General features: G+C 39.1%; 2 protein-coding genes across 17 annotated transcripts in view; both read right to left on the bottom strand.

Moving 5' to 3' along the window:
* Positions 1-1,412, bottom strand: part of LOC108147151 (low-density lipoprotein receptor) — a 34,830-nt gene extending 33,418 nt beyond the window's left edge. For 6 of the 7 annotated variants that reach the window (XM_017273454.1, XM_017273446.1, XM_017273449.1 and 3 more), the window contains exons 1-2: positions 1,203-1,412; positions 38-584 (exon numbers count right to left, since the gene is read on the bottom strand). In XM_017273454.1, coding sequence (XP_017128943.1) covers positions 38-575 — 538 coding nt within the window. In that variant the 5' untranslated portion in view covers positions 576-584; positions 1,203-1,412. Of the gene's footprint in view, positions 1-37; positions 588-1,202 lie in introns of all 7 variants that reach the window. The other variant, XM_017273445.1, reaches the window with a different exon arrangement.
* An 892-nt stretch (positions 1,413-2,304) lies between these two features.
* Positions 2,305-23,773, bottom strand: LOC108147153 (very low-density lipoprotein receptor). 10 transcript variants are annotated; one of them, XM_017273465.1, is made up of 13 exons: positions 22,369-22,489; positions 20,981-21,490; positions 16,118-16,258; positions 10,764-10,883; positions 10,547-10,663; positions 9,756-9,878; positions 8,348-8,574; positions 6,179-7,591; positions 5,815-6,013; positions 5,480-5,656; positions 3,456-3,589; positions 3,220-3,381; positions 2,305-2,961 (listed from the first exon to the last, which is right to left on the bottom strand). In XM_017273465.1, exons 2-13 carry the CDS (start codon positions 21,354-21,356, stop codon positions 2,929-2,931), a joined length of 3,222 nt encoding a protein of 1,073 aa, XP_017128954.1. In that variant the 5' UTR covers positions 21,357-21,490; positions 22,369-22,489; the 3' UTR covers positions 2,305-2,928. The 10 variants fall into 10 exon arrangements, with proteins under 10 accessions (XP_017128954.1, XP_017128945.1, XP_017128944.1 ...); XM_017273456.1 differs by lacking the exon at positions 9,756-9,878; XM_017273455.1 differs by lacking the exon at positions 10,547-10,663.
* Positions 23,774-24,661: the final 888 nt, after the last annotated feature.

The raw sequence follows: 24,661 nt of genomic DNA, 5'->3' as shown, positions 1-24,661 counted from the left end.
TTTTATGGCTATGAATACATCAAAGTGGTTAACTTACAGATATCCAGTGGGGTGCCGATCTTTCCCGACACGTTCAAGAACTTGAAAGGGTTTCCGTTGAGCACCGAGTTGATGGAGTTGCCAAAGTTGCCCATTCCAATTCCGAGTCCCATTCCCGATCCGATTCCCGGGCTTAAACTATTCGCTGCCGCAGGAGCGATGTGTTTTAAGCGATCCAGGGGCGGTCCTAAAGTGCTGGCTTTCAGGCGCTCCAGCAGCGCCGATCCGCTCAGATTGTGCATTATCTCGCTGGCAGTGGGCGTGGCGGCGGTAACCTGGGCGGCATTGACCGCTGCCGCATTGCAGAACTTGCTAATGCTCAGGATACAGGTGATGAAAAGCAGGTGGAATGAGGAGGTGAAGCTGAAGCTGATCAGCTGCTGCACTTTACTGTGGTAATTGGTGCTGGCGCTATAGAAGAACCCACTTGTTTTGGATGGTTCTTTACAACTGCTGCCAACACTTTCAATTGTTCGTGACTCCGCTGGTGGGGTTTGAAAGCGTTCCGTGAATTCTGGCAGGCAAGCTGTTGCCATCTTCCGCAGCTGCTAGAATATACGGTAAAAGTGCACTTTAGGCTCAGTGGGTCAGGTCACACACGCTTTTCACACTAATTCGACTTGCCAACTTATTTATATACGGCTATCTTATTAAATAATAAGTCCAAGCAAAACACACGCAACGTTTGCCAAAAAATTTCACGAAAGTGAGAGAATGAATCGAATGTATCGGGAAGAGAGTGCGAGGCAAAAGACACGATAAACATGCTGAAAAAGCCACGAGTGAAAAAAGAAACATCATACGATGTTGCGAAAAAACAGCATAAGAGCAATGGAAACACGAAATACACACAGAAAAGTGCAAACTAAGGGCGACGACTTTTGTTAAAACGAGGGTTAGGCCACTTGCTGTCTCTGTCGTTTTTTATACGACTATCTCTTTTTACTTTTTTATTTGAATACATGGGTTATCAGCCCTGTAACGTGTGATAAGCCAGGTAAGCCTGGTAAGTCATGCGCAGCCGCTACCCATTGACACCATTCCCTTTTCCAATTCCTTTATTTATTTTTTGAATAGCAAAACACATGTTCCACGCAAATTTTATGCTGTTTTTTCACATGACATACTGACGTAACGTTTGGCTAAAATATGTAGACGCATACATTATTTTTCAATTAACGCTTTTTTCGCTCGACAAATGCGATGAGCTGGCCTAAAGCCCCGGCTTGAACTTTTTTTATTTGCTTTAAACTTTTGCTTTCCAAAATTTTTTTCGCGCTCCGAATTTTTTCGGTCTAACGGTGAAGTTATTTTCAAAAGCGTGGAGCGGATACGCGAATTGCGATATAGCGTCGACCCAACGGCTCGCACGATGATTTTAGACTGCCGGTGGAATATATCACATATTTGAAGTGCGGACCAATGGCACCGTTCGTGCGTCGACTTCGGCACAGCTCGTGTGTCATTCGGGCGACAAACCGAAGATCGCCACGCGTACAAGCCGAACTTAACCGATCTCACCTGTTGAAAACGAGACAGAGAGAGAGAGAGAGAGAGAGCCTAAATGCTGCGACGTCACCAGTGGGGCCTTCGAAAGAGCGATCGACAAAAAGTAATGTCCCCAAAATTAAGAGATTAAAACGCCAAAGAGTAACCGACTTATGACATTGAAATCGTTGCTAGCAGGTGGTTCGCTCTTAGGCTGCTCTCTTAGGTCGTGTAACAATCTGTTGCGGATGTGTGGTCTTCTATTTTTCGTTCTATGCTCAATTACCGAGCTAGGCAATTTCTGAAATTATAGGTGTAAATTGATTGTTGGCATGGGTCAAGGCTCCGGTTGAAAACAATAATGTGACTTGAAATTTGAATATATTTGTGCCTACAGTTGATTAATTGCTTGTTAACTCAACATTCAGCATCATACCATAAAATAGTGCAGAATAGAAAAATTAATTTAAAATCGAATCGAAATTTTTCGAAAAATACCAATACTTGCTCTGCATCTTCCAATGTTTGATTCGTTCTAAAATTTATTCTGCGGAATATTAACAGATCCACATTTTGATTTAAAACTGCTTGCGTTGCTAAAACTATTTACTTACATTTGAATCATGAAAACCCGCTATTAAATTATGGCAAATTTATTGAAAACGAGACTTATGTTTCTGGCACCTCCATCAAAAAAATGTATTTTTTTACAGAAGGACTGACCTACAAACTGCACCCAAACAATTTGCAATAAGATACAAAAAAGTCTCATAGGAGTATGCTACACATAAGTATAATCTGAGTTTATTATTCATCATATTTCTTTTAGTGGGGAAACATATACATATGTATGTACACTTAACAAATACAGTTAACAAAAGGCTAATACGTATGTAGTAATAATGGTAATAATAAAACGATTCTGCTCCTCGAGAACAGAAATATAATATCTCAACTCGCACTAATAGTCGATCATAAGCATTATGATCTTTCCGTCATGTTTACGTATAGTAATATTAATTTGCTTCATTAAAAATAATGCACACTTACAGCTATATACAGTTTGGAACTATGTAATTTATAATTAGCAATTAGATTTTTCTTAAACTTCTCGTTTTCTTTTAAATTTTTTCGTTTTTGTTTTTGTTTTTTTGTGATAGAACTCTGCGACATAGTATTTTGTACAGCATCCTTTGAGGATGCGCCTCAAGGTGACCCGCCGTCCTTGCCGTGCCTTAAAATTTTAAAATAATTAATTTACACAATACACAGAGTTGCTCAGTCTTCAGGCGTGTGTTTTTCTGCCACGGGTCTCGAGTCAGCTTTGGTCATCAACTTTTTCTAGTGACCAAGCAAAATAATCCTCCAATCCACTTCTTACACGATTCCAATGGAATTAATCTAGTACGAGGATATGCCTATGACGGGTGAGTACTGAAAATAAGAAAAAATAATAATATATGGATGTTAAATTGTATTTAAAAACATTGTAAGCATTTGTATAAATTTAAGAAACTAGATTTTATATAAAAACATGATTTTAAGAGAAATAGTATAAGATATGTATACTAGTTTAAAACAAAACTAAAAAAAAAAAAATGGCATAAACTTGTAGAGGCTTTAACCAATTTAAAAGGCGTTTACTCTCCTTCAGAAATTATAGTTAAATTGGAAATCTGATTGAAAACCCACCTCCTCATCCATGACACTGGTGTGGTCGTAGATCCGTGCCGGCAGGTTTTTACGCAAACTGAAATGATCCTCTGTGGTGGTGGTCTTGCGGTAGATGGGATTCTCAAAGTTCATCGAGTTAATGCGTCGCTTGCTGCAGTAGCGATAGCCAATGAGCAGGAGCTGTCAATGTCCGGATAAATTGATTAGTTTTTCCCATTTTTCCCATTTTCACCGTGTCTGTGGACCCAGCTTACCACCGAAAGCAGGACTGCAAAGCCACTGAGACTGGCTATAACCACCAGCGCAATGAAGCCGGAATCCGGCTGCTCGCTGGGCGTTGTGGTCTTTTCGATTTGGGTCTGGTTCTTCACTGGACGCTGGTCGGCAACTGTGGACAGAAATTGATTTAAAATCAGTCGAATTTTCAATAAAAATAGGGGACAGTAAAACGAAAAACATAGATTCTATTATATTAAGCAAGAAATAAGTAAACATGAATATGCATATACCGCAACCATAATTCATAGGATAACAAGGATAACAAAAAAGTTTTAGTTATAAACATGCAACAGCTGGAGAAAGTAAATAATAACCTTTAAATTTTTATGAAACATATTTTAGAAAATTGTTTTTACAACATAAATTGGGGAAAGTGTTTTATTTCTAGACATCCCACCACTTTTGGATAAAGGGGAAGACTTAAGGGCTAAGCTTTTTTCACACAATGGTGGGACTTAAACGGTACTTCACCTACAGCAATGATAAACAAAGGGGAAACTGAATAAAAAGAAAACGGAAATCATCGCAATAAAAGAGCAAAGCGGAATAGGGAATCAACATCAAACTCCCAGCGGCTTTAAGCCCCCCTTACTCCGCCTCTTCTCATGAGATGCGAAGGAATTTTCAATCAAATCGCTCAAAGTGCGCATTTAGGCGCAAATAAACACTTAAACGCGCTCGCGCCTTTGATGGCGAATACTTTTATGCGCAAGAAGCGGCCTGCCGCCGATTTAGATTTGGATGGGAAATGGCAACGTCAATGGCAATGGCAGTGGCAATGGCAACCTAATGACATCGTTAACGCAGAGCATTTAATGGGATTTTGTAAGCCGTCGAGGGAGAACATCTTCTAGTCAAAACAGTAAAAGTTATCAACATTAAGTTGAGCCGCACTTTAAAGCAAACACCCTCGGGGGGCGACAGACGAAACTCCCGATATTAACCTCATACTTTGCGGCCTGAAAATTGTGGACTTTCAGATGGCGGTGATGGGATGGTGGTGCTCCCTGCTGAGGTTTCAATTGCAGGGTCGGGCCATCGCCTGCCTACTTGCGGTTGCCTGCGATGCAAGTGGCTCAACTGCGATGGCATTTATGAAACTGTCAGGGATGGGGTTGTCCACCCCGAACTCCTGATGATGATTAATGTGGGCCATGACAAAGCAAATGTTGTGGCCTGGGCGCCGCAAAAGGGCTCCGGTTGAGTGCAGATCCCGGCAAGCAGTTTGATTAATACGCTTGCAATAAATCTGAATCTTTCACGAAAGTGTTTATAAACAGTGCGTGAATTGGGGCAAAAACAGTCGCAGAGGAAGACGTCGAATCTTATAAATTGAGAGAGGAAGTCACCGGGCTGTCAACCCATCCGAAAGGATAACTATCGAAGCTCCCCTCGGGTCTTATTAATCAAAATTTCCGCTGACGTCTTGCTGATGAAGTTTTCCTCGTTTCCGTTGTGTCGGTTTAAAATCGGAGGTTGATCGATGGGATGGGTTAATGTGTGATTGGGATTAAAAACGAATTTGTAGACTTGTTTGAATGATTTGCCTGCAAAAATATACAAGGGCAATGGTATACAATATTGGCATTTGGGACAATAATATAATAAATAAATAAAGAACACAAATAAAGACAGCACAACACAAGGACAATGACATACATAAACCAAAATGTATTTTCCACACTCTGGGGACAATTTTGATCTTTTACAGATGGAACAAAAACATTTCACTGAAAAAAACCAAAAATAAATGAACTCAGATTAAAATATAAATAGTTAATTAATATTCTTTAATTTAATTGTAATTTTTTTTCAAGGTACCCATTAGACAGTAAGGTAGACAATAAGGACAAAAGGACAAAAACCATTAAGTGATTTTACATAGAAGAAAGACAACACAAGTAAGATATCTAAAACGACTTCCCAGACAAATGAGGACAACACAACGAAAGGTTCCCTTTTAGGGTGGACCCACAAAGAACAGGGTTGTCAGGCATACCAAAAGTCGTCGCCAAAAGGGGCAGCCTTGTGCTCAGCTGGAGATCATCGTTAAGTCCTATCCGAATGTTAGCTTGTCCCACTTGGACACCCGTGGGCAATCGCCGGCGTGGGAATTTCGGCCTCGGTTTCGTTTTGCGGGCTCGCGGGGATTTTGTGAAGGGAGCGACGTAAAGAGCTACATGCGGGTGCAAGTCATGCCAGATTGGGGAATCGTTTTAGGGGTTTTAGGGGTTTTAGGGGTTTATTAGTAAGCATAAAATCAAAATTAAAAGCCATGCTGGTTAAATTAAAAGCATACGGCAAAAGAGGTGCTAAAAGTTATCGAGTACTTACGATCCTCGACGCACATAAGGCCGTCGGCCATCAGTTTCAGACCCGTGGGACAGGCGCAGGATATGCGGGGACTCCTCTCGTTAATCCTGGGAGCTGGCAGGCAGAGATGGGAGCAGTGGCCATTGACCGACTGGCAATGGTTAACACCGTCGGGTTGGCGGTACGGGTGGTACACATGCACCACCATGGGATGTTGGAGCTATTAAGCAAATAATTAAAAATACTTTTACACACCGTTTTAAATAGTTGCAAAACTTGAATGACTTCTATGGCACCCCCGGGGGTACTAATTTTTAAATAATTTTAATAAAAATGTAAAACAAATTATAAATAAGATTTTGATTTCCACATCAATGGGACTCACCATATGCACTGCTGTGACGGGCTCCACATCTTCCCCGGTGAACTTGTTGGCCTTGAAGACGGCCTGTTTGTCCCAGTCGGTCCAGTAGACGTAGTCCTCGAAGGTGGTGATCGAGAAGGGATGTCGCAGGTACTCGCCGGAGTAGAGCACCTGGCTCCTCTGTGACCCATCATAGTTGGCGGAGGAGATGACATTGAGCTTTCCGTCCACCCAGTAGATGCGCTTTCGCACCAGATCCAGGGTGATGCCGTTGGGCCACTTGACGTCGTAGCTGATAATGGTGGTGCGGTGTGAGCCATCCATGCCCGCCCTTTCGATGCGAGGAGAGGCGCCCCAGTCGGACCAGTACATCCAGCCCTCGATGGGATCCAGGGCGATGGAACGCGGAATGTCCAGAGAGTCCTCCACCAGGACCTTGCCCATGCTGCCCTCGAAGTTGGTCAGTTCGATGGTGCACTTGTGCGTGTCCGTGTAGTAGACGTGGTTGTAAATCCAGTCCACAGCCAGGCCATCCGAGGTCACCGAGGACTTGGTCAGCACCACTGTCTTATCGTTGCCCTCGTCTATTGGCGCCTTATATATACTCTGCGTGGTCACATCGCTCCAGAAGATCATGCCCGTGCGGAAGACAAAGTCCAGGGCAGTGGCTGCCTTTGTACTGTTCACTATGGAGGTCATTTCCATGTGATCGAGGGCTATCTTCCGGATATCATGCCGTCTGGCCAGGAGGAGTGAGGCATGTCCTTCGCTGGCCTTGCATCTCGTGTGATTTCTGGGATCCCTCATATAGCCCGCTTCACACTCGCACTTAAAGCCTCCGATTTCGTTCACGCATATCTGTGAGCACTTGCCCGGGATGTCGCACTCGTTGACGTCCTGGCAGTTGCGCTTGTCGGGGGACAACTTGTAGCCCTCGTGGCATTCGCAGTGGTGACCCACCTTCAGATCCACGCACTGATGCATGCAGCCTCCGTTCTTCGATGCGCACTCGTTCACGCCACATTTTCCAGCTGGCTCGTCTTCGCCATCCGGACAGTCCTTTCGCTTATCGCAGACCTTCGACAGCGGAATGCACTGACCTCCGCCGCAATCGAATTCACTGGTGGTGTTGCAGCCTCCTTGGGCGACACCCAAACTGAGGCTCAGTCCGCAGTCCCGCTCGTCGCTGCCATCGGCACAGTCCTTATCTCCGTTGCAGGTGAGATGACCGGGAATGCAGCTGCGATCTCCGCACTGAAACTGGTCCGCCCGGCAGGTCACGTTCTTGCAGTTGGCCGTATGCTCGTCGTCGCCGTCTGGACAGTCGCGGTCACCGTCGCAGAGCCAGCTGTGGTGCAGGCAGGTGATGCGGTCCTTGCACTGGTACTCGTGCGGCAAGCAGGGCGTGGTCGTCTTGGTCACATTCGCACAGGACTGTTAAAGAAACAGGTGGGTAACAATAGAAAGATTTATAAATAAATTATATTTAAACATAAATTTTTCAGACAACATTTTTTTCAAGCTCATTTGCGGAGCATATAAAATAATTTACACAATTTTGTAATTCAAAAATATGTAATGACTTATTTGATTCTTGATAGAAAATCAGAAAGACTCGTAACTCAATTGAATAAATTAATTGAACATATTTTTTATAGAAATTGTTTCTTATAAAAAAGTTTGGAGAATTTTTCATTTCTAAAAATAGCTATTTTAATAAAACTATTTCATTTTAACAATTCCACTGGTAAGTCTTTTGAATTACACTTTTAAATAAGGTCCGCAAGGTAAACTTAAACTTTAAAAATAGTAAAATGGCAGACATTTTTTGGTAGTATGGTGCAAAATAAAACGAAAGTTAGCCCAAGGAACCGGACAAAGTTTCCTGCCCTGAGTTTGGTAAACTTTTCGCAGTAGGGAGAAGTATGCAGGGAAATACGTGGCACACCGGGGAAATTATACACCCCCTAAGCATGCAAAAATGCAATTTTATGCGTGCCATGCGTTGACAACAAAAGCTGCCAAAGCTGACAGGGCGCTGAGTTATGCCCCACTTGGCCATAATTCATGTGGCTTAGGCGAGAGCACCCAAAAAAAAACGAAACGGAATGACTGAAAGGGGTTTGGAGTTTGGGGTTTTTTGCTTGGCTTCCAAGGAATGGAAATTTATGGCAGGCATTATTCACTCACCCGCTCATCGGAGCCATCGGAGCAGTCCGGATCCCCGTCGCAGACCCACCGTTTGGCAATGCAGGCCCCATTAGTGCAGGTGTGCTCCGCCACGGAATCGCAGGGAACCACCGGACACTCCCGCTCGTCCGATCCGTCGCCACAGTCGTCGTCGTGGTCGCACTTCCACCGCTTCTGGATGCACCGCCCATTTCCGCAGGTGAACTCGTCGGCGCGGCAGGTCTGATCTGCGAATTTATCAAAAATATTTAGGCTTACCGCACACAAAGGTAGCTGCATCAAATACCAGGCAAACAATAAAAACCAAACCCAAATTAAGTGATGGGGAAGTTACGTGGGGGTTAGAATGAAGTGTACTTTGTGGGTAAATATAGTCTCGAGTGGAGTGTGTTTGTGTAGATAAGGAAGAAATTAAAACTGGAGTTCGTAATGTGAGGGTAAGAAAGAACTGGTGGAAAAAATATCTAACCAAATAAAAATGGTTTTAACTGTAAGGAGTATATTAAACAAAAAAAATTATATTTAAGAAAAAAACTAAGTATCTAAGCCTTTTTTCAATCTGAAAAAAAGGTAATCGAAATCAAAAGGCAACATATGAAAGACGAATATAAATGCTTTTAAAAAATCAAAGGAAGAATGCATACAGAAGGGTGCAGTTTTCCAAAGTATGAATCAAAATTTAAAGCAACGTCTCTATTTCAATGCAAGAAGTTTATAGGCATTTTAAAAGCTTGAATAAATAGTCAAATTTGATACCAAATGATGTAAAAGCTTTTAATTAAACTTGGAAAAAGAAAACACTACAAATCACATCCACACTCTCGTTTTTCCATTTCTTTACTTTAAATACAGTAACGATATGATATCCGCAATCCATCGGAGGTCATTGGAATGTTTGCAACAGCAAATAGAATGCTTAAATGAAAGGGAACTAAAACCAGAATCGAAATGAAGTGAGGTTGCCTCACTTCGGTTGGAATAAGTTAGCAATGAGGTTTGGGATGGGAAAATGGGGAAAGCATTGAGACCAGTTGGATTGCGAATTGCTGCTGCAGACCAATGAAAATTAAATAGCATTTATACAAGGATAGCTCAACAAAAACTCTGAATACAAAATAAATGAAAGTAAATAGGTAAATTTTCACTGCAAGACTTGGCAAACAAAATCTTAAACGAACAGTAAAGGTAGAATGCTTTTGAGAAATGTGGTACGGGACTCATAATAAGTGTTTATAAATATTTCAAGGGAAGAAGATTGTACTTAAAACTTTAAAGCCAAAACATTAATTTGTTTTTAGAATCAAATATCTTTCAAGAAACTTAATTCAAGCAACCTTAATTAATTAAATTTTCTTTGCCAAATATTTTTCTACTAAAAGTAAAAAAAAAATGGATGAAATTTCCTTACTGCAGTTGTGCTCATCGGAGCCATCGCTGCAGTCCTTGCTCTGGTCGCACATCCAGGCCAAAGGAACACATTGCCCCTCACCACTCTTACAGGCGTATTCATCCGGTGAGCAGGTGCGGGCTCCTATCGAAATCGATGTGCAGCATTTATTAAAATGGTAGAAAGGAAAGAGAAAGTGGCGTGTTGAGCTATCATTACTTTCATTGCACTACGCATACGCCGTGTGTATCCGTCGGAGACATGACAATAATTATTCCTATATCTTTGGGACTTGTCTAAATGATAATGCTTGACTTTATCAAATTGTATTATTTAAGGCTTAGTATCTAATCACCTAACTACATTTTTTAAAATTTGTAAAAATGTTGAAAATCTAAACTTTATAAAACTTTAAATTTTTACATTATTAAATTTTACTGTAGACACACCCTGACAACGGTGCCCACTTGTCTGCGGGCGGGTATTAAGCGAATTTCATGCGAAAACGCGTCGTATACTTGTTGTAAAGGGCCGCCGCAAATGAGTACACAATACATACGCGCACCTCGGCACACAGAAAACACACACACGTATGCAAGCACAGGACTCTCACTCTCAATGACTTGATTAAACTTCTAAGCACAAGGGGGCGAAATTGTTGCGAAAATTATGCAAGCGCCACTCCATTAAGGGTGCGTATGAGTTATGCGGCAAGTTGGTTAGTGAAAGCGATTGAACGGCGGGTGGGGTTTGGTGGTTGGCATTGTGTGGTTTCGTATCGATTGCAAGGACGAAATGGTTTTGGGGCTTACTGCAGTGCGCCTCATCGGACTTGTCGCGGCAATCGTTGCTGCCGTCGCAGAGCCAACTACGCGGAATGCACTGGTCGACCGTTTGGCATTTGAACTCGTTGTTGGGACAGGCGTTCACTAAACACACAATCGAAATAGTCGTCGGTTAGCTGGTTCATTCCTCACGGAATTCCCGTATGGATTTAATGCCCTCTTTCCCGGAGGATGAAATACTTACTGCACAATTCGTTGGCTTCGTCGGAGCCATCTGCACAATCGCTCTCCTGATCGCAGCGCCATTTGTTCGGTATGCAATTGCCATTCCCGCAGCGAAATTGGTCCGACGAGCAAGTGGCCTCTGCAAAGAGCAACAGAATTCAAGTTAAATCAAGCAATATAGCTGTTGTAGTGATTTATTATGTGATACTTTAGTTACTTAAGCTTGAAGTAGAACCACTTTGGTTTACTAAACATAAATAAAAATGATTTAAGCCCTGCCTTTTTTGAACTAAAAGGAATAGCTTAAACTATACTTAAAGTTATACATACTAATATTCAATTACTTTTGTAGTTCTTATCTTGTTCCTATTTCAAAATAATAGCAACTTAATTTGTAATGTAAGCATTTCATTTAAAAGCTGATGTGCTTATAAGAAAAGGATGTTCATATCCATGTTTACTATTATTTCCTTAACAATGCAAATTAATGAGCTATGAAATATATTTTAAAAATTCCTTTCTTATGTTCCTAAGCTTAAATTGCTAAATATTATTTTCACTAACTTTTTTAATTGTAGATATGTGTCACAGAACTATTAAAATGAACATAATCGGTTTAGAAAATATTTCCGTTTGTTTGGTCTTATATTATTTATTTATTTGTCAGTTGTATGTTTGCCTGGCTTTGAACTCTGGGGACGACCCGTATCAAAAACAAAAGCCAAACAAACAACCGTGGGAATAGGGGCCACTCAGAAATATGCGCGTGTTTATGAGTATATGTTTGGCCACACCCACTGCCCACATTCACACGCAAACACACATATTTATTTACACGCACTTGAGCACGTGCTGAGCAAGGAAAATACCCCAGAAAGACAAACAAAAAGAGCGCTGCAATAGCTTTTCAATGCCACTCCAAGGGCCAGCAAAATGTGTCACTTTATACCGCGTGTGTGCATATATATATATATATATATATAGGATACGTGTATGGCTTGTAATCGGATTAGACGGTTTTTGAATTCGCTGACTTGTTGCTATGAAACGCAGTTTTCCATACCGTCCAACAGCCGGAAAAACAGGGTACAAAATTCTATTGCATACTTTCGAAAACAGTCCCAACAATTAGATATTTTTGGTGCCCTAACTTTGTTGTGTGAATTGTTGCCAGGCATTTGGAAAATTCTTCGGCCAGTTTAAGCTATTTTTACGGCCTCTAATTATAGAATTCCAAACATTTTGGTGTAAATGATTGGAACATGCCTTGTGGCTTTTACAATTTGCTGTTGATTATGCAAATCTTGGCCAGTTCCAAAGGAAAAACGTTTGGTTGTGTAAAGTTTAATCAATTTTTATGCTTGTCAGGCCTGTGCTGGCCATATCAATAACATTTTATATGATTACTTTTCTAAACTTTTTATGAACGGGAATGAAATGTGGCATAAAAAAATGAGTGTGTGTGTGTGTGCGTGTGTGCAGGCAACTGGAGAAAACAAAACTTTGATGTGAGCCAATATTTGTTAAAAAATAAAAGCAAAAAAAAAAGGCAAATATAAATACACATTCACTGAACAATAAAAATTGGCCACATGTGTGACCCAAGCGAAAATATAACATATAAAAAGAATTGGTAGAAAACAAGTGCAGAGAGGAAAATAAATTCCCCGCCCACTTTTGGTTCAATGATTGTCGATTCTATTTTATGTTATTTTCCTTGCGTTTTGTGTTTTGGTTTTTGTAATATGTATATGTGATATTATGTTCGGGAACTGCGCCCAGCGGGCAAATTGGTAATATTTGCTGATCACCTGTGTTAAAATTTGATGTCGCCTTGGTCTCCAATTAAAAATCAAATTACTCCAGTTTGCGTATCATGTCTGACATGACAGGACGAAACATTCATAGATTGCATTTATGCAGCAACTCCCAAAAAAAAAAAACAAAATGACAAAAATAAAAATGTGAAAGTTGCGCTGTCATGCAGCTTTTTGGAGCTTAATTTATTTTTTTAACTAAGTTTAAACGGCTTTTCAGTTGATTAAAAAACTTTGGCCTTGGCAGTTGATGCTTTCATGTATTCCCGCGCAGTCTCTGCTCCCTGCCAATTTGTATGCAAATGTTAAGCGGCGCTCGCAAAAATATTCTGTTGCATGCGAGGCATAGCTGGAATCCTGCATAAGTGCCATGGGCTGCTGAAAATGCGGAAAACTGGCGGAAAACTCCATGGGGAAACTCTGGATTTTTGTAAATCCAGATGATTGGGATTTTGGCATGTTTAATTTAAGTTAAAAGGTGTCGAAAACTTTTCGACCTGATAATAGTTAAAAGTTTTCCCCAACGTCGACTAGTTTAACCGAGTCTTCTCAAGAGTTAGGTGTTTACTATTGGGTCTCAAGCTAGTCTGATAAAAGACATGGTAGCCACACTACAGAGTTTTAAAGAGTGCCTAAAACTTAAAGACTTTCTGCTCAATTGACACAAAACAATAAAGCTATATTGAAAAATATTTGTATCCAAATAAATGCAGCAATTAAAATAATGTTATTAATTACTGTTTTGCATATAAAAAATATAAACGCAATGGATTTTCGACTATTTTAGAAGAAATTCAATTAAAAAATGCATTAACAGTTTGAAGCTCTTTGTTTATTTATTTTAGGTTTCTCATGTTCACAAACACGCTGAAATTATATGTGATATGCATAAATAATGATTCGTCTATATTTATATTTTCTCATTAAATAAACTTCAGTATTGTGAAAATATCCGTGATTATTGTCGTTCCAACATGTCCACTTAATTTGTTGTATTGTCCTCGCAAATATCATTTTGAACCATTAAATCCCCAACAAACGAAATAATCACCATAATTATTTGCATACCATTTATGGTCAGAGCGCGAAAACTGTGGCTCTGAGTGTGCAGCAAACTGGCAACGAAGAATAAACACCAAATCCGATCCATTTTGTGTTTGTTTCCGCGACTTTTTCGATGTTTTTTAAAGGAGCTAAAGAATATAAGACGATGAGTACTTCAGTTGACCAAGATTCGTGATTATAATTGACAAACAGAACGCCTCCATTCTCAAGTGGTCTGGCCAACTTGCATAAATTGATTGCATAATTTCCGCACACAAAAACTGCCTTCGAGCAGGACATTTCAAGTTTATTGCGACCACAGCGGACAAGCAGACAGAATTTATAAATTGTTAACATGATATTCCATTTCGGGGTCAGACGTAGAAATGGCGGATGCTCATTTAATGTTCAACTAAATGATAAATGGCAAGAAGAACGGCTGTCTTGGGGGGAAGTGAGCCCCATCAACTGTCACCGATTGACTTTGAGGATAAGTCTGGCCCGGACAGGCCGAGAAACGGGGACTTCCTTGGCGGTCCTGTGAGGACCCGGGCCCCAGGATTTAAATGTCCTGTGCTGCTGGCGTTTTGTCAGAGATAAAACGAATCATGGCAACGCAGACTCTGGCTGCTCACAGTCCGATTAGCCTTTAATATTTTCGCGTAATTTGTTTATTCTTTTACGGTTTACTTTTTGGCAGACACTCACAAGCTTGGCACACTTTCGTTGGCTTGCGTTTCACACGATTCTTTGAGTTTGTGGGGTTTCCCCGTCTATATATATATATATATTATAAATATATATATGCAAATTCCTCTTAACTAGGAGGCAGTCCTTTCACAGTTTCACGCGTTTACATCCGTTTGGTTGAGAGGTTCGCCGCCAACTGAGTGGTTGGTTGCAGAGCGACTATCCTTAAAAACAATTCCGCCCAAAGTTGTTTGCAGCCTCCGCAGCAGCCGAGAAATCGAAAGCTTGCCAAATCCAGCGAGTCGAGTGCAAAAATTCGACTCGAGCTGAGTTGAATTCTCGGCGTTTGAGTGCTTTCCAAACGAGTACAAAACTAGAGCATTACGAAATTATTATGAGTGCGGTCCTGACTTAAGCAATGATCATTGAAATGAATCTGCATATCCTTCTGACTTATCAAATTATTTATGTTTCTAAAAATTTATATTTAATAAATAAAATTTTTTTTACTGAACCAAATCAATAAAATTATGTTCATTTTATCATTATCAAAAATTTAAAAACCAATCAAATTCTTTATTAAAGTGCAGTACATTAATGTATTTAAATTTATATATAATATATCAACTGAAAACAAAACCACCCCCTTGACATATTTTACGCGTGCAATAAAAATATTTTAATGTCGCAATAACATACATTAGCTGAGATAATGCAGCCTCTTAAGTGTATTTAGCATAATAACAGTCAGCAACATTCAGGAAATTCAAGCTCTCTCTCTTATCGAATTCCCCAAGTTCAACAGAAATGCAATGTTTTTGCTGCCTCATCCCCGCGCATTATCAATTTCTTTTCAGGGGAATTAATTTTTGTCCAGCAAGGAGTTACATAAAACAATTGCGTTATGCGCCTTCAGAATCCCAAAAATGGATGAACTCGTTTCGATGGCTCGACTTTCGATGTCTGGCTCAACTGTCAGTTGGGCGATAAAGCCGAATCAGGGCAGACGACCTCACATAGTTTCCTTTTTCGATCGGGCCGCATATAAGTCGCAAAAGTCTCGTGCGACGGAAAATGATAAGGCGGCAGACAGCGACGAAAAATTGCTGATGCAACCGAGCGGCATGCCGCAGTCAGCTAAATGCTACATGCTAAATGCTAAGTGCGTTGCAGTTACAAGTGCATCGAGATACACAGATACAAAAAAAACCCGCGGCGAGGGAATGCCATGGCACAGTTTTTGGTCAGCAGTCAGCGACAATTACGATGCGTAAATGTTGCAAACTAGTTTCAGTTTCCATTTCGATGGTCGTTTCAGGTTTGATTCAAACAAAAGGAAAACCAACAAATGCCCCGCAGCAGACCATGCCTAATTATGCGGACTTCACTGTGCACGTTCTATTGCAGCGGCCGCCTGGAAGTATGCAATCAAAAGCTTCGACCATATTTATCTTGAAAAATATTCTAAAATATTACGTTCAAAACAAATCTAATATAAACAAACAAATAATAATTAAGCAAATTTATTAGATACGCTAACAAATTAGGAATAAGTCAACAAATTTTGTTTGTTTTATTTTCAATGAGCAATAATAAATCTCTATAACACAACAAAATAATTAATTGCTTCAAATGAAATATTGTTCAGTGGCTAAGTGAACTGTGTATTTTAGGCTGCTTAAAATTTATACTAAATAAGCCACTAACATATGGCTACTAACACAATATTTAGCTTAGTCTTGAAATGGTTTTATATGTTGTTATATAAACTCTTAGGTTCTTGCCCTTCTTAAATAAATAAAACTAAATAAGTAAAACTCACCTATAAACTTGCACTCTTTAATCTGCTCATCACTGTGATCCTTGCAATCCGCATCGCCGTCGCACACAAATCGAATTGGAATGCAGTCGCCACTCCGGCACTGGAACTGCTTCTCATCGCACTTGGCCTCCAGAGATTGCCCTGCAACATAAACAGATCCTGATTTAGATGGGCAAACAAACGCTTAAAGCTAATTATAACGACTCGGAGTTACGGACTTACGGGCTTTGGGGCCACTTGCGCACAGCAAACTTTTCTCATTAAAGGAAAAAATAACAAAAGCTCAAATTGATTAGGGCTAAAAACTTCAGAAACAATCACCAGCAGACGCACAGACATACATATCCGCCTGCGTGCATATGTGTGAGTGTGACAAGTAATTTGCATACTAAACGATAAACGAGAGGAGGATAAGAGGGGCTTTTAATCAACAGAAAAGCCTCAAACAAAATGGATCACAAAGTTTTTGGTCTCCTCCCTCAAAACTCCGACCCCGACTTCCTTGAAAATATGCAATACACATATTCAAAACAAAACAAGCCATCAGGCAGGCAGAAAAAACCCAAGCAATGTCAACAGTCTTACACCAAAAAAAAAGATATCTTTGAAATGGGCAATTTTAATTCAGATATTAATGTCATTACAAAAACCAATTTGGTAGACGTAAAAGCTAAGTCTTTGTTTAATGTATCATAATATACAATGTTATTAAAAATTTTAAGTCTATAAATAGTTATAAGCAAAAAAGCAGAAAAACTTGCACCCATTTTTTGGGTTTTAGGTCTTTTATTTTTATTTTAAAAGTATCTTTCTGAAAGACTTTGACTGTTTAAATTATTATGTTTTACAAATTTTTTTTTTGTGTAAGAACCTAAAACGAAATTGTGACATCTAAAAAAAATGAATGTAATAGATTGCCATTGAACAAACAGAAATCCAGAAAAAGCGATAATAAAGGAGGGATAAATGCTGAAGTGGAACCGTTTGAGAAGGGTTTTCCTATCCCGCCTGCAGATGACAGCTGTCCGCTTGACCCATTCACCATTCAGATGACCTCCTCCTCCGGACGATCCATCACACGTTTGCATATTTCAATAGCCCAACGTTTTACCATTTCCATTCCCATTCCCATATGCATAAACTTGCTAATTGCTGTAATTGAAGTTCGCAGCAATATGGAGTGCGTGTGGCAAAATAAACAAAGGGCAATCTCCGATTGCCAGCCGTCAATCAATAAGGTCAAATCAATTCGATTTCGTGACGCCGCGCTGGCTGGTCGGGAATTGTTTTCAATTATGCATGATGACAGTCAACAAAATGGCGAATTATAATTTGGACAGATGCATGAACATGTTTGTGGGGCAGATGGGGGAATTTCATTCAAGTATTTTCAGATGACGTCAAGCCTCGAGTTCCTTTGCCTTGTGTGACTAGCAAATAAGTCCAAAAATAAATATTTGTTTGTGGGCTGGAAGAAGAATTTAAAACGGGATAATGGTAAAATGAAAAGTCTAGGTTCTCTAGACAATTATAGAAACAATATACAAATTTATTTATACTTCGTGACCCTGAACAGGGCTTAAATCAAATTAGCATAACTTATTGAAATTGATAAGGGTCATATGTTACGTTTCCTTTTGAAGGAACATCAAGAGTAATGCAAGAATGGGACTCCCTAATATAAAATAGGAAAAAATATGTACATAAATACACATATAAAATTTCTTTATATTCTAGAAAATAAATTGAAAACAGGCTATGAAAACATATATTTTGTTTGCCTATTTATTTAACCCCTTTTATATTTTTCTACCCTATCAATCAAGTTCAAGTTAATATAACTTAATTGAACTAGTTAAAGTTGGTTATTGGTTACAGAGTTTCCGTATTTAAACGGACACACCCCAAAGATTTAAAAAACAAGTTTAAATCAACATGGTAGCCAGCAGACTGTCTGTCGGTAACTTCGAAAAAACTCAGCCGCAGTGCGAGACTATGAATAAATAATCATAACAAATAACGAAAACCAAACTGCTTACCATATCTAATGATTTCGTTAATCGCATAGCCAAAAACAAGTCCACTCGCAATCCGGTTAGCTTAACCCAATAAACTTCACTTTACCCCCAAAAGTGAGAAACTGCAAGTTGTCATAATCATCCGATTTTCACAACCAATAGGCCATCTATTAACAAACTGCGATAACCACATCGAATCAAATTATTCCTGATAAAAAGATATCTCATGGTCATAGTGAATTGAGCAGGCACAGAATTATTCATAATTGTGTGAAAAAAATAAGCAAAGTTTGATAAGAATAAGGTCCAACAAGGTGTTTAATGGTGGGAACAATTTTTAATCCGTAATCTATTTTTCGATTAAACAAATTAATATTAATTAATACAACTACGCAGGAATTGATAAGCCCAGCCCCTCGATCGCGTCAAGATCAAGCTCAATGGATTACCTGATAATTGTCTGAATGAATTGAATTTTATAAATAAAATGGCATAACACGTGATTCCTGGGGGATGAAATCAGTAAGAAGATTGATTTGGGCATCGTACGATGCATCAACAATTTCGCCTGAATTGTTGAATCAATCAAAACATGTTTACTAGTCAACAAACAAAACAATTAAACTGCATCAACATCGAGTTCTCTACGTAAGATGAGCACGCCCACTATTTAATTTGTTATTGTTATTGTTTGTCGTCGATTCTGGCACAAACTAGTTATATATGCTAGATAAATCTGTTGGCACAGCAAATAAATTAAAAACTAAAGCGAAATGGGGCGCACAAATAAAATTTTAATCAAGTTCTGTCTCTCCTTGGCGACCTTGCAACATCGCAATCGAATATAGATATATGCGCTGGCATATATCAAATCAAGCATATGTTAATTTATCTGACAGCATCTCTCAGGCGAGAAAAATCACATGGAATTAGCAACAAATCACCAGAGGAAAATTTCAACAGCTTGGTAGAGTGTGACTCTCTGAGAGATAAGAAAGAGATGATGTCCCATAATGGGCTATCCTACAACGCAAATCGACAGAAAAATAGGGGCTCGTCTGGGTCTATATATATAAGCATTTTCTTAAGCTCACACCCTACGAATATTTAAAATAAACCAAAAATCCGCAGTTGGCGGACGAATTTTCTGGACTACGTCAATTTCTTATACAAAATACTCTGAAATGCGCATTCTTTTTTGTGAGAGAGTTATGTGGAATATGTATATTTTCTGTCAACAATTTAATGTATTTAGAGCAAAGTCCAAGAGTCCCAAAAGCTAAGTACAAAATTCAAATAATTATGTTATTTTTAAATTTTTGTGTTATTTTTGGATTTTAAAAACACATATTGTTTTACCGGGTTTAAAATATTTTCGAAATTAAATATTAGGTCAAAGAATTGCGAGAACAATATTAATATTAAATTTAAAATAATGTCACTCCACTTTGTTACCTTCAGTAAGTTAATGTCTAGAACGTTTGAAAGACTTATTAGAACGTTTTAAAACTTGTCTCGTTATCTTTTCATTTTTTCATTTTTTGATTTATTGGAGGGAAATACTATTGTCTGACCGCCCTTGATTGGCCACTTGTTGCCAAATCGCAAAATCCCAGCGGTCGAGAAATGCATAAAAACAAATCGTAAAATTGACCGATAAGATAATCCCCAGTTCAGGGCTAGCACTAAACGCAAATCCCTATTGGCCAAAGCAGGTGGCTAGATTTAAAGGTAGATTTACGACTGGAATGGCCCGTGCCAAAAAAAGACGTCACAGACAGACGCCAAACGCTTTTCTTATCTTAAAACCATAGAAGATATAAAAACACTGTGGTCAGCAAGGCGGAAATCAATGCGGAAGTTGATCAACAATTTTCGGATATATTGGTACCACGGTAGCCGGTGCTGTGTGTGCAACAAGTGGCAAGTGCACTTTGGTATCTGTATCTGCAACTACATCGGTGTCTGTATCTGTAAAACTGAACCCATTTGAAGTGCATGATGTGTGAAGTTTTTTCAATGACTCAACATTTAAATGATACCCTTGTCGGAGAGATTGTGCGGTTTATAAATTATTGTTGATGAAATTCAATATCAAATAATAATATTGAAAGGCCATATATTTTTTCCTTCATTTACATTAAGTAGGTTTGGATGCCCTTTAAGGGCTGAAAATTATTTATTATTAAGGTTAATACACATATAAGTTTTTAAAAAATTGCTTTATTTAAAAGCAGTTTTAAGCTAAACATTCTTAAAAATTATAAACATCATTTACACATACAGGGCACATGTGTAGGGTGATAATTGTTAATGGATAGGCTATGAATAGACCATCAGCCAATCATTAAACATTATCAACATCATTTAATTTGAATGTGTATAGTGAACTAACTAAGCTGATAATATTTAACAATTAACGCTGTAAAAGCGTGTGTTGAAAATATCTGCGCTAATTTTTAAGTTAACGATTTTAGATTTTTATACAAGCTTATGTTGAAAAGGAAATTTCTTTAAATAAATGGAAGAAATTCTAAAAATTTGGCAACAAAGTTTTAAGTTAAAATTCTTGGTCGCAATTCGCATTATATTTTATTTTTAATCTGTTAATATAAATTTGGAAAGTTATTAGCCATCTAGGCCCTTAGCTAGAGTATCCAAACTTCAATTTCTACTTCAATTTCAACCTCGCCGTCGTCTGTGGTCTAAAATTAGCACATGCTAAGCTAAAAACAAACTTCGCACTTTCTGCCCCCCTTTCGCCACCATCTCAATCTGGTTTTCTTGATATTTTCTTTGGTTTATCAATCGCATCTCACCTGATGCACAGTTCTTGGGTTCTCACCTATGCCGAGGGGGGTGCCAATCTTTCCGGAGACATTCAGAAACTTGAAGCCCATGTTGATGAAGGCCTTGCCATCGAGCAGTTTGCTCAGCGATCCGCCCTCGTCAATCGGCTGTGTACTATGTGGACTATGTGGGCTAGCTGCAGATGTGGATGTTGAGGGCGTACTCAGCGGAATGGGCGTGGCAGAGCAGCATTTGCCAAATCCAAGAATCAGCGTCAGTAGAAGAAGGTTAAAATTGGCGCAAGCGCAACGGAACAGCTGCTCAGCCAGTCTTTTGTTGAGTGCCACTGGAGATTTTTGACTTATTGTTGATTTAATGGCGGGTTTAATGGTATCACTTGTAGTGCCCGTAGAGCGTGACTCTATGGCCATGGTATGGTCTTTTGCTTGGCTATCGTTTTGCTTTTCTTTTGCTTTTGTTTTCGCTTTATCTATAGTTTGTATTTTTATTTTGTTCTTGTTTTCACACTTTATCCTTTGATCTCACAAAAAGTATTGTATTTACACTGTATTGGAAACGGAGGGAGAAGGGGTATGAGTTTGGGTGACCATGGCCATTAGATAATCCAAGCAGGAAGTTTGAGATCTTCGCCAGAGATTATCTAATCAGAGAAATGGCCAAAAGAGCTGGCGTCAACGTAAAAATAAACGCAAGAACCAACGCAAAAACATTAAAAGATCGCTTGCCAACCAAAATATAAAAGAAAAATAAATACTCTTTTTTTTTGGCTCTCTTCTCATTTCTTATTTCGACCTCAGAAGACCGAAGAAACTGGTTAAAAATCGTGCGACACACAAAAACGCGGCGTAGCCGTAAAAATCCAAAAAGCACGAAAGAAAAGTAAGCAAAATATCGAGCAACAACAAATTTACCGAAAAATGCGAAGAGAGCTAGATGTTAAACGCACGAAAATACACAGCAAATCCATTCGTTGTTTCTCACTTCTAAATAAAACTGGTATATAACAAAGCACATAAAAATAATTTAAAGAAATATATGCAAAATTTGAACAAATTATTTTATATAAATATATCTCTGGATAGTAAAATAAACTTGTTGTTTTCTGTGTACGTAGAAGCATATGCATTTGTGTGTTGACGTTGGCAATTAATGAAGCTCAATTAAAATTGTTGTTGAGCGTTCGCCACGCCCCCTAGATCGCGCACGTTAATTAATTAAATATTGTTTTTGTGGATATTGTCAGCTACCACGCGTTCACACGCTCTGATATATTCAGTCTTATCAGTTTGCTTATATTTTGATTTATTTTTTGGGGTGCTTTGAAGGTGTCTGCGAATGTGCGGCACGTGCTCAACGCGTCTTCCCAAATTTAGTTAAAACATTAATGCATTAACGTTTGGAATTTTAGAATATTTCAATTACATGAGGTGGTTTGTTTGACTGGTGACTTTTTATTTATTTGTCTTTTTCTGTTGAAAATAAACCGCTAAAAAATGTTGATGCCCGGTTCACACAGCGCGCTTTTTTCAACTGAATTCACTTTGACAATTGGCCTGCGAATTTAAGCGAATTGGCAACGATTTTTAAATCGAGAGCTGAGAGCGTTGCCGTTTGCGATAGTGTTTGTTTTTGCACCGTCTCAAGGTAAGGTGGCCTTATCAAACTGACAAGAAAACGGCCAGACGCCGTCGAAGAGATATAAAGAGAGCGATTCGTACAGATCAGCTTTCTCTGCGATGCTGTCTTCTTCTGCTCTTAAGTTAAACGCTGATCTTTTATAAAGTGCTCTTAAGTCAGAACTATTGATCTGGGTTTAAGGTGAATTGCATAAAGATCAATGCCTCATAATACTTTAAGATCTAAATATTATCGTAGTTAAAAATCAAGATTTTTTTTAAAAAACATTTGTTGAGAAACTTAGATTATAATTTAAAAAAAATAGTTTTCTCGTATATATAACTGTTATTTTGAAAAACAAATGCTGAAGAATTTTTAATAACAAACTTATCTCAATGTTGTAATATGCGCAATAAAAATATTAATTAAAAATTATTGACTTGTGTTTTGGTTTTGGCTTAACTCAAAATGACCTGTTTTGTTTTAATGCGGCCCTTATCGTACTTTCGAATTACTTCTATTGATTTCACAACTAGACAGAATTCCGTGGAAATACATATGTTGAATAGGTATTGATAATTATCTTGTCGTATTGTAAAGATTCCACTTTAAAATACAAATATTTGTTGTTATTTTATACTCAAAGTCGGTAAAAACCCCCGAGGAAGCAAAAGAAGGACTCAAGTGCTAACTTGTTTGCCTTTGACAGTGATATTTGCGAATTGAATATTGTTATATATACTTTTTCCAAGGTTAATTGCACAGAAAGTGCTTATTGTTCAGGCATTTTTTTAATTGTGAGTAATTTAGATTAAGTCAGAAGTTATTGTTAAGATATAAAATCTAACGACCGTTATTCTGTAACTAAATAAATACAGTACCAACCTGGATTAAGAAACAACGCCAAGGATAACACTATCATCACACAGAGATCACTTATATGCATCGTACTGGCCCAAAATATGTTTCTCGGACCTTATCTAATGCACGCCACTTCCTTTTTGCGTTGCCACCGCGTTTATCAGTGCGAAAAGAACGATACTTTTTAATTAGACTGGACAAGCGGACGTGAAAATGGTGCGATAATCGTACGACAATTGTGACGTTCTGCATGGGCACACAGAAACTATATCCAGGTGTCAATAGGTGGAATTGCTTATATTTTTGTTGAAGACCCGGAAGGTTTCTCGGTGCGCAGCCCAGCAAAGACCAATGCGAACTGAATTGCCTCACGGCGATGGTTAAGCGGAATCGCAGCTCATTAGCATTGAAAGTGTGGCCGCTTTCAATCAATCCAGGTGTGAGTGTGATTGAAAGTGTGAAATTTGAAATTGAATTCGCGTGTAGTGGCAGGGATTGGGTAGAGTTGAATGACGTCGATGGCCAGCTGCCTTGCCAAACTGATAAGGGGCGGAGGAAAAGCCACAGCCTACGGACAATGGGGTCGCTCGGAGGTCAGAGGCAGGTGTCAGTGCTAAAACGCGTCATCTTCTTTTCATAACATTCATCGGCACTAGCATCATCCCAATCAAAATCTCAATCAAACTCACAATCAACATCAGCATCAGCATCACATCGGAATCACAAACGTCATCGGTTGTTGCCTGGGCGTCATCTGCATTTGTCATGGATTCTCTGGCGTAACGGGCCACTTGAAGTGGGCATAATTTATGATTTACGCGTGTAAATCATTTTTCAAGCACCACCCGCCATGTTTGTGAATGACAGACCTCTGTATGCCCCCCAAAAATCACCGCCCCTGCCACCCATTTATTTTGCAGTGCGACGCCGTTTCTAATTGCAGGCATGCATTCGGAATCGCTGGCGAATCGCTCGCAAATCGCCTAATCAAGCACTTCAATTGACACTGCATTTTATCGCCCTACAACCCCGAGTCGTGTGTTCAAGTTCTGTCGAGTGTGAGTTTAGCAAAACAGATATATCGGTATATAGATAGATATTTATATATGTCTTTTGTGGTTTTGGCAGGCGTAAAGGGCTGTACTCATCTATCGCTGGGCCAGATAATGATCGGCACTCTTTAATCTCTGAGTGGTCTGAGTGAAATCGTGCTTTTTTCGGATACCGAAAGCGGTGT

Source organism: Drosophila elegans, unplaced genomic scaffold (assembly GCF_018152505.1).
Source record: "Drosophila elegans isolate 14027-0461.03 unplaced genomic scaffold, ASM1815250v1 contig_476, whole genome shotgun sequence".
Classification (NCBI taxonomy): Eukaryota; Metazoa; Arthropoda; class Insecta; order Diptera; family Drosophilidae; genus Drosophila; species Drosophila elegans.
This window is presented reverse-complemented; position numbering and strand designations above follow the sequence as displayed.

What these genes read in the sequence shown, in the direction of transcription:
- LOC108147153 (XM_017273465.1), bottom strand. Translation starts at nt 21,356, where the DNA reads ATGGCCATAGAGTCACGCTCTACGGGCACTACAAGTGATACCATTAAA. An exon ending in TAAAGAGTGCAAGTTTATAG is followed by an intron (nt 10,884 to 16,117) that starts GTGAGTTTTACT and finishes TGCTCTTTGCAG; the next exon opens with AGGCCACTTGCTCGTCGGAC. An exon ending in CGAAGCCAACGAATTGTGCA is followed by an intron (nt 10,664 to 10,763) that starts GTAAGTATTTCA and finishes TTGTGTGTTTAG; the next exon opens with TGAACGCCTGTCCCAACAAC.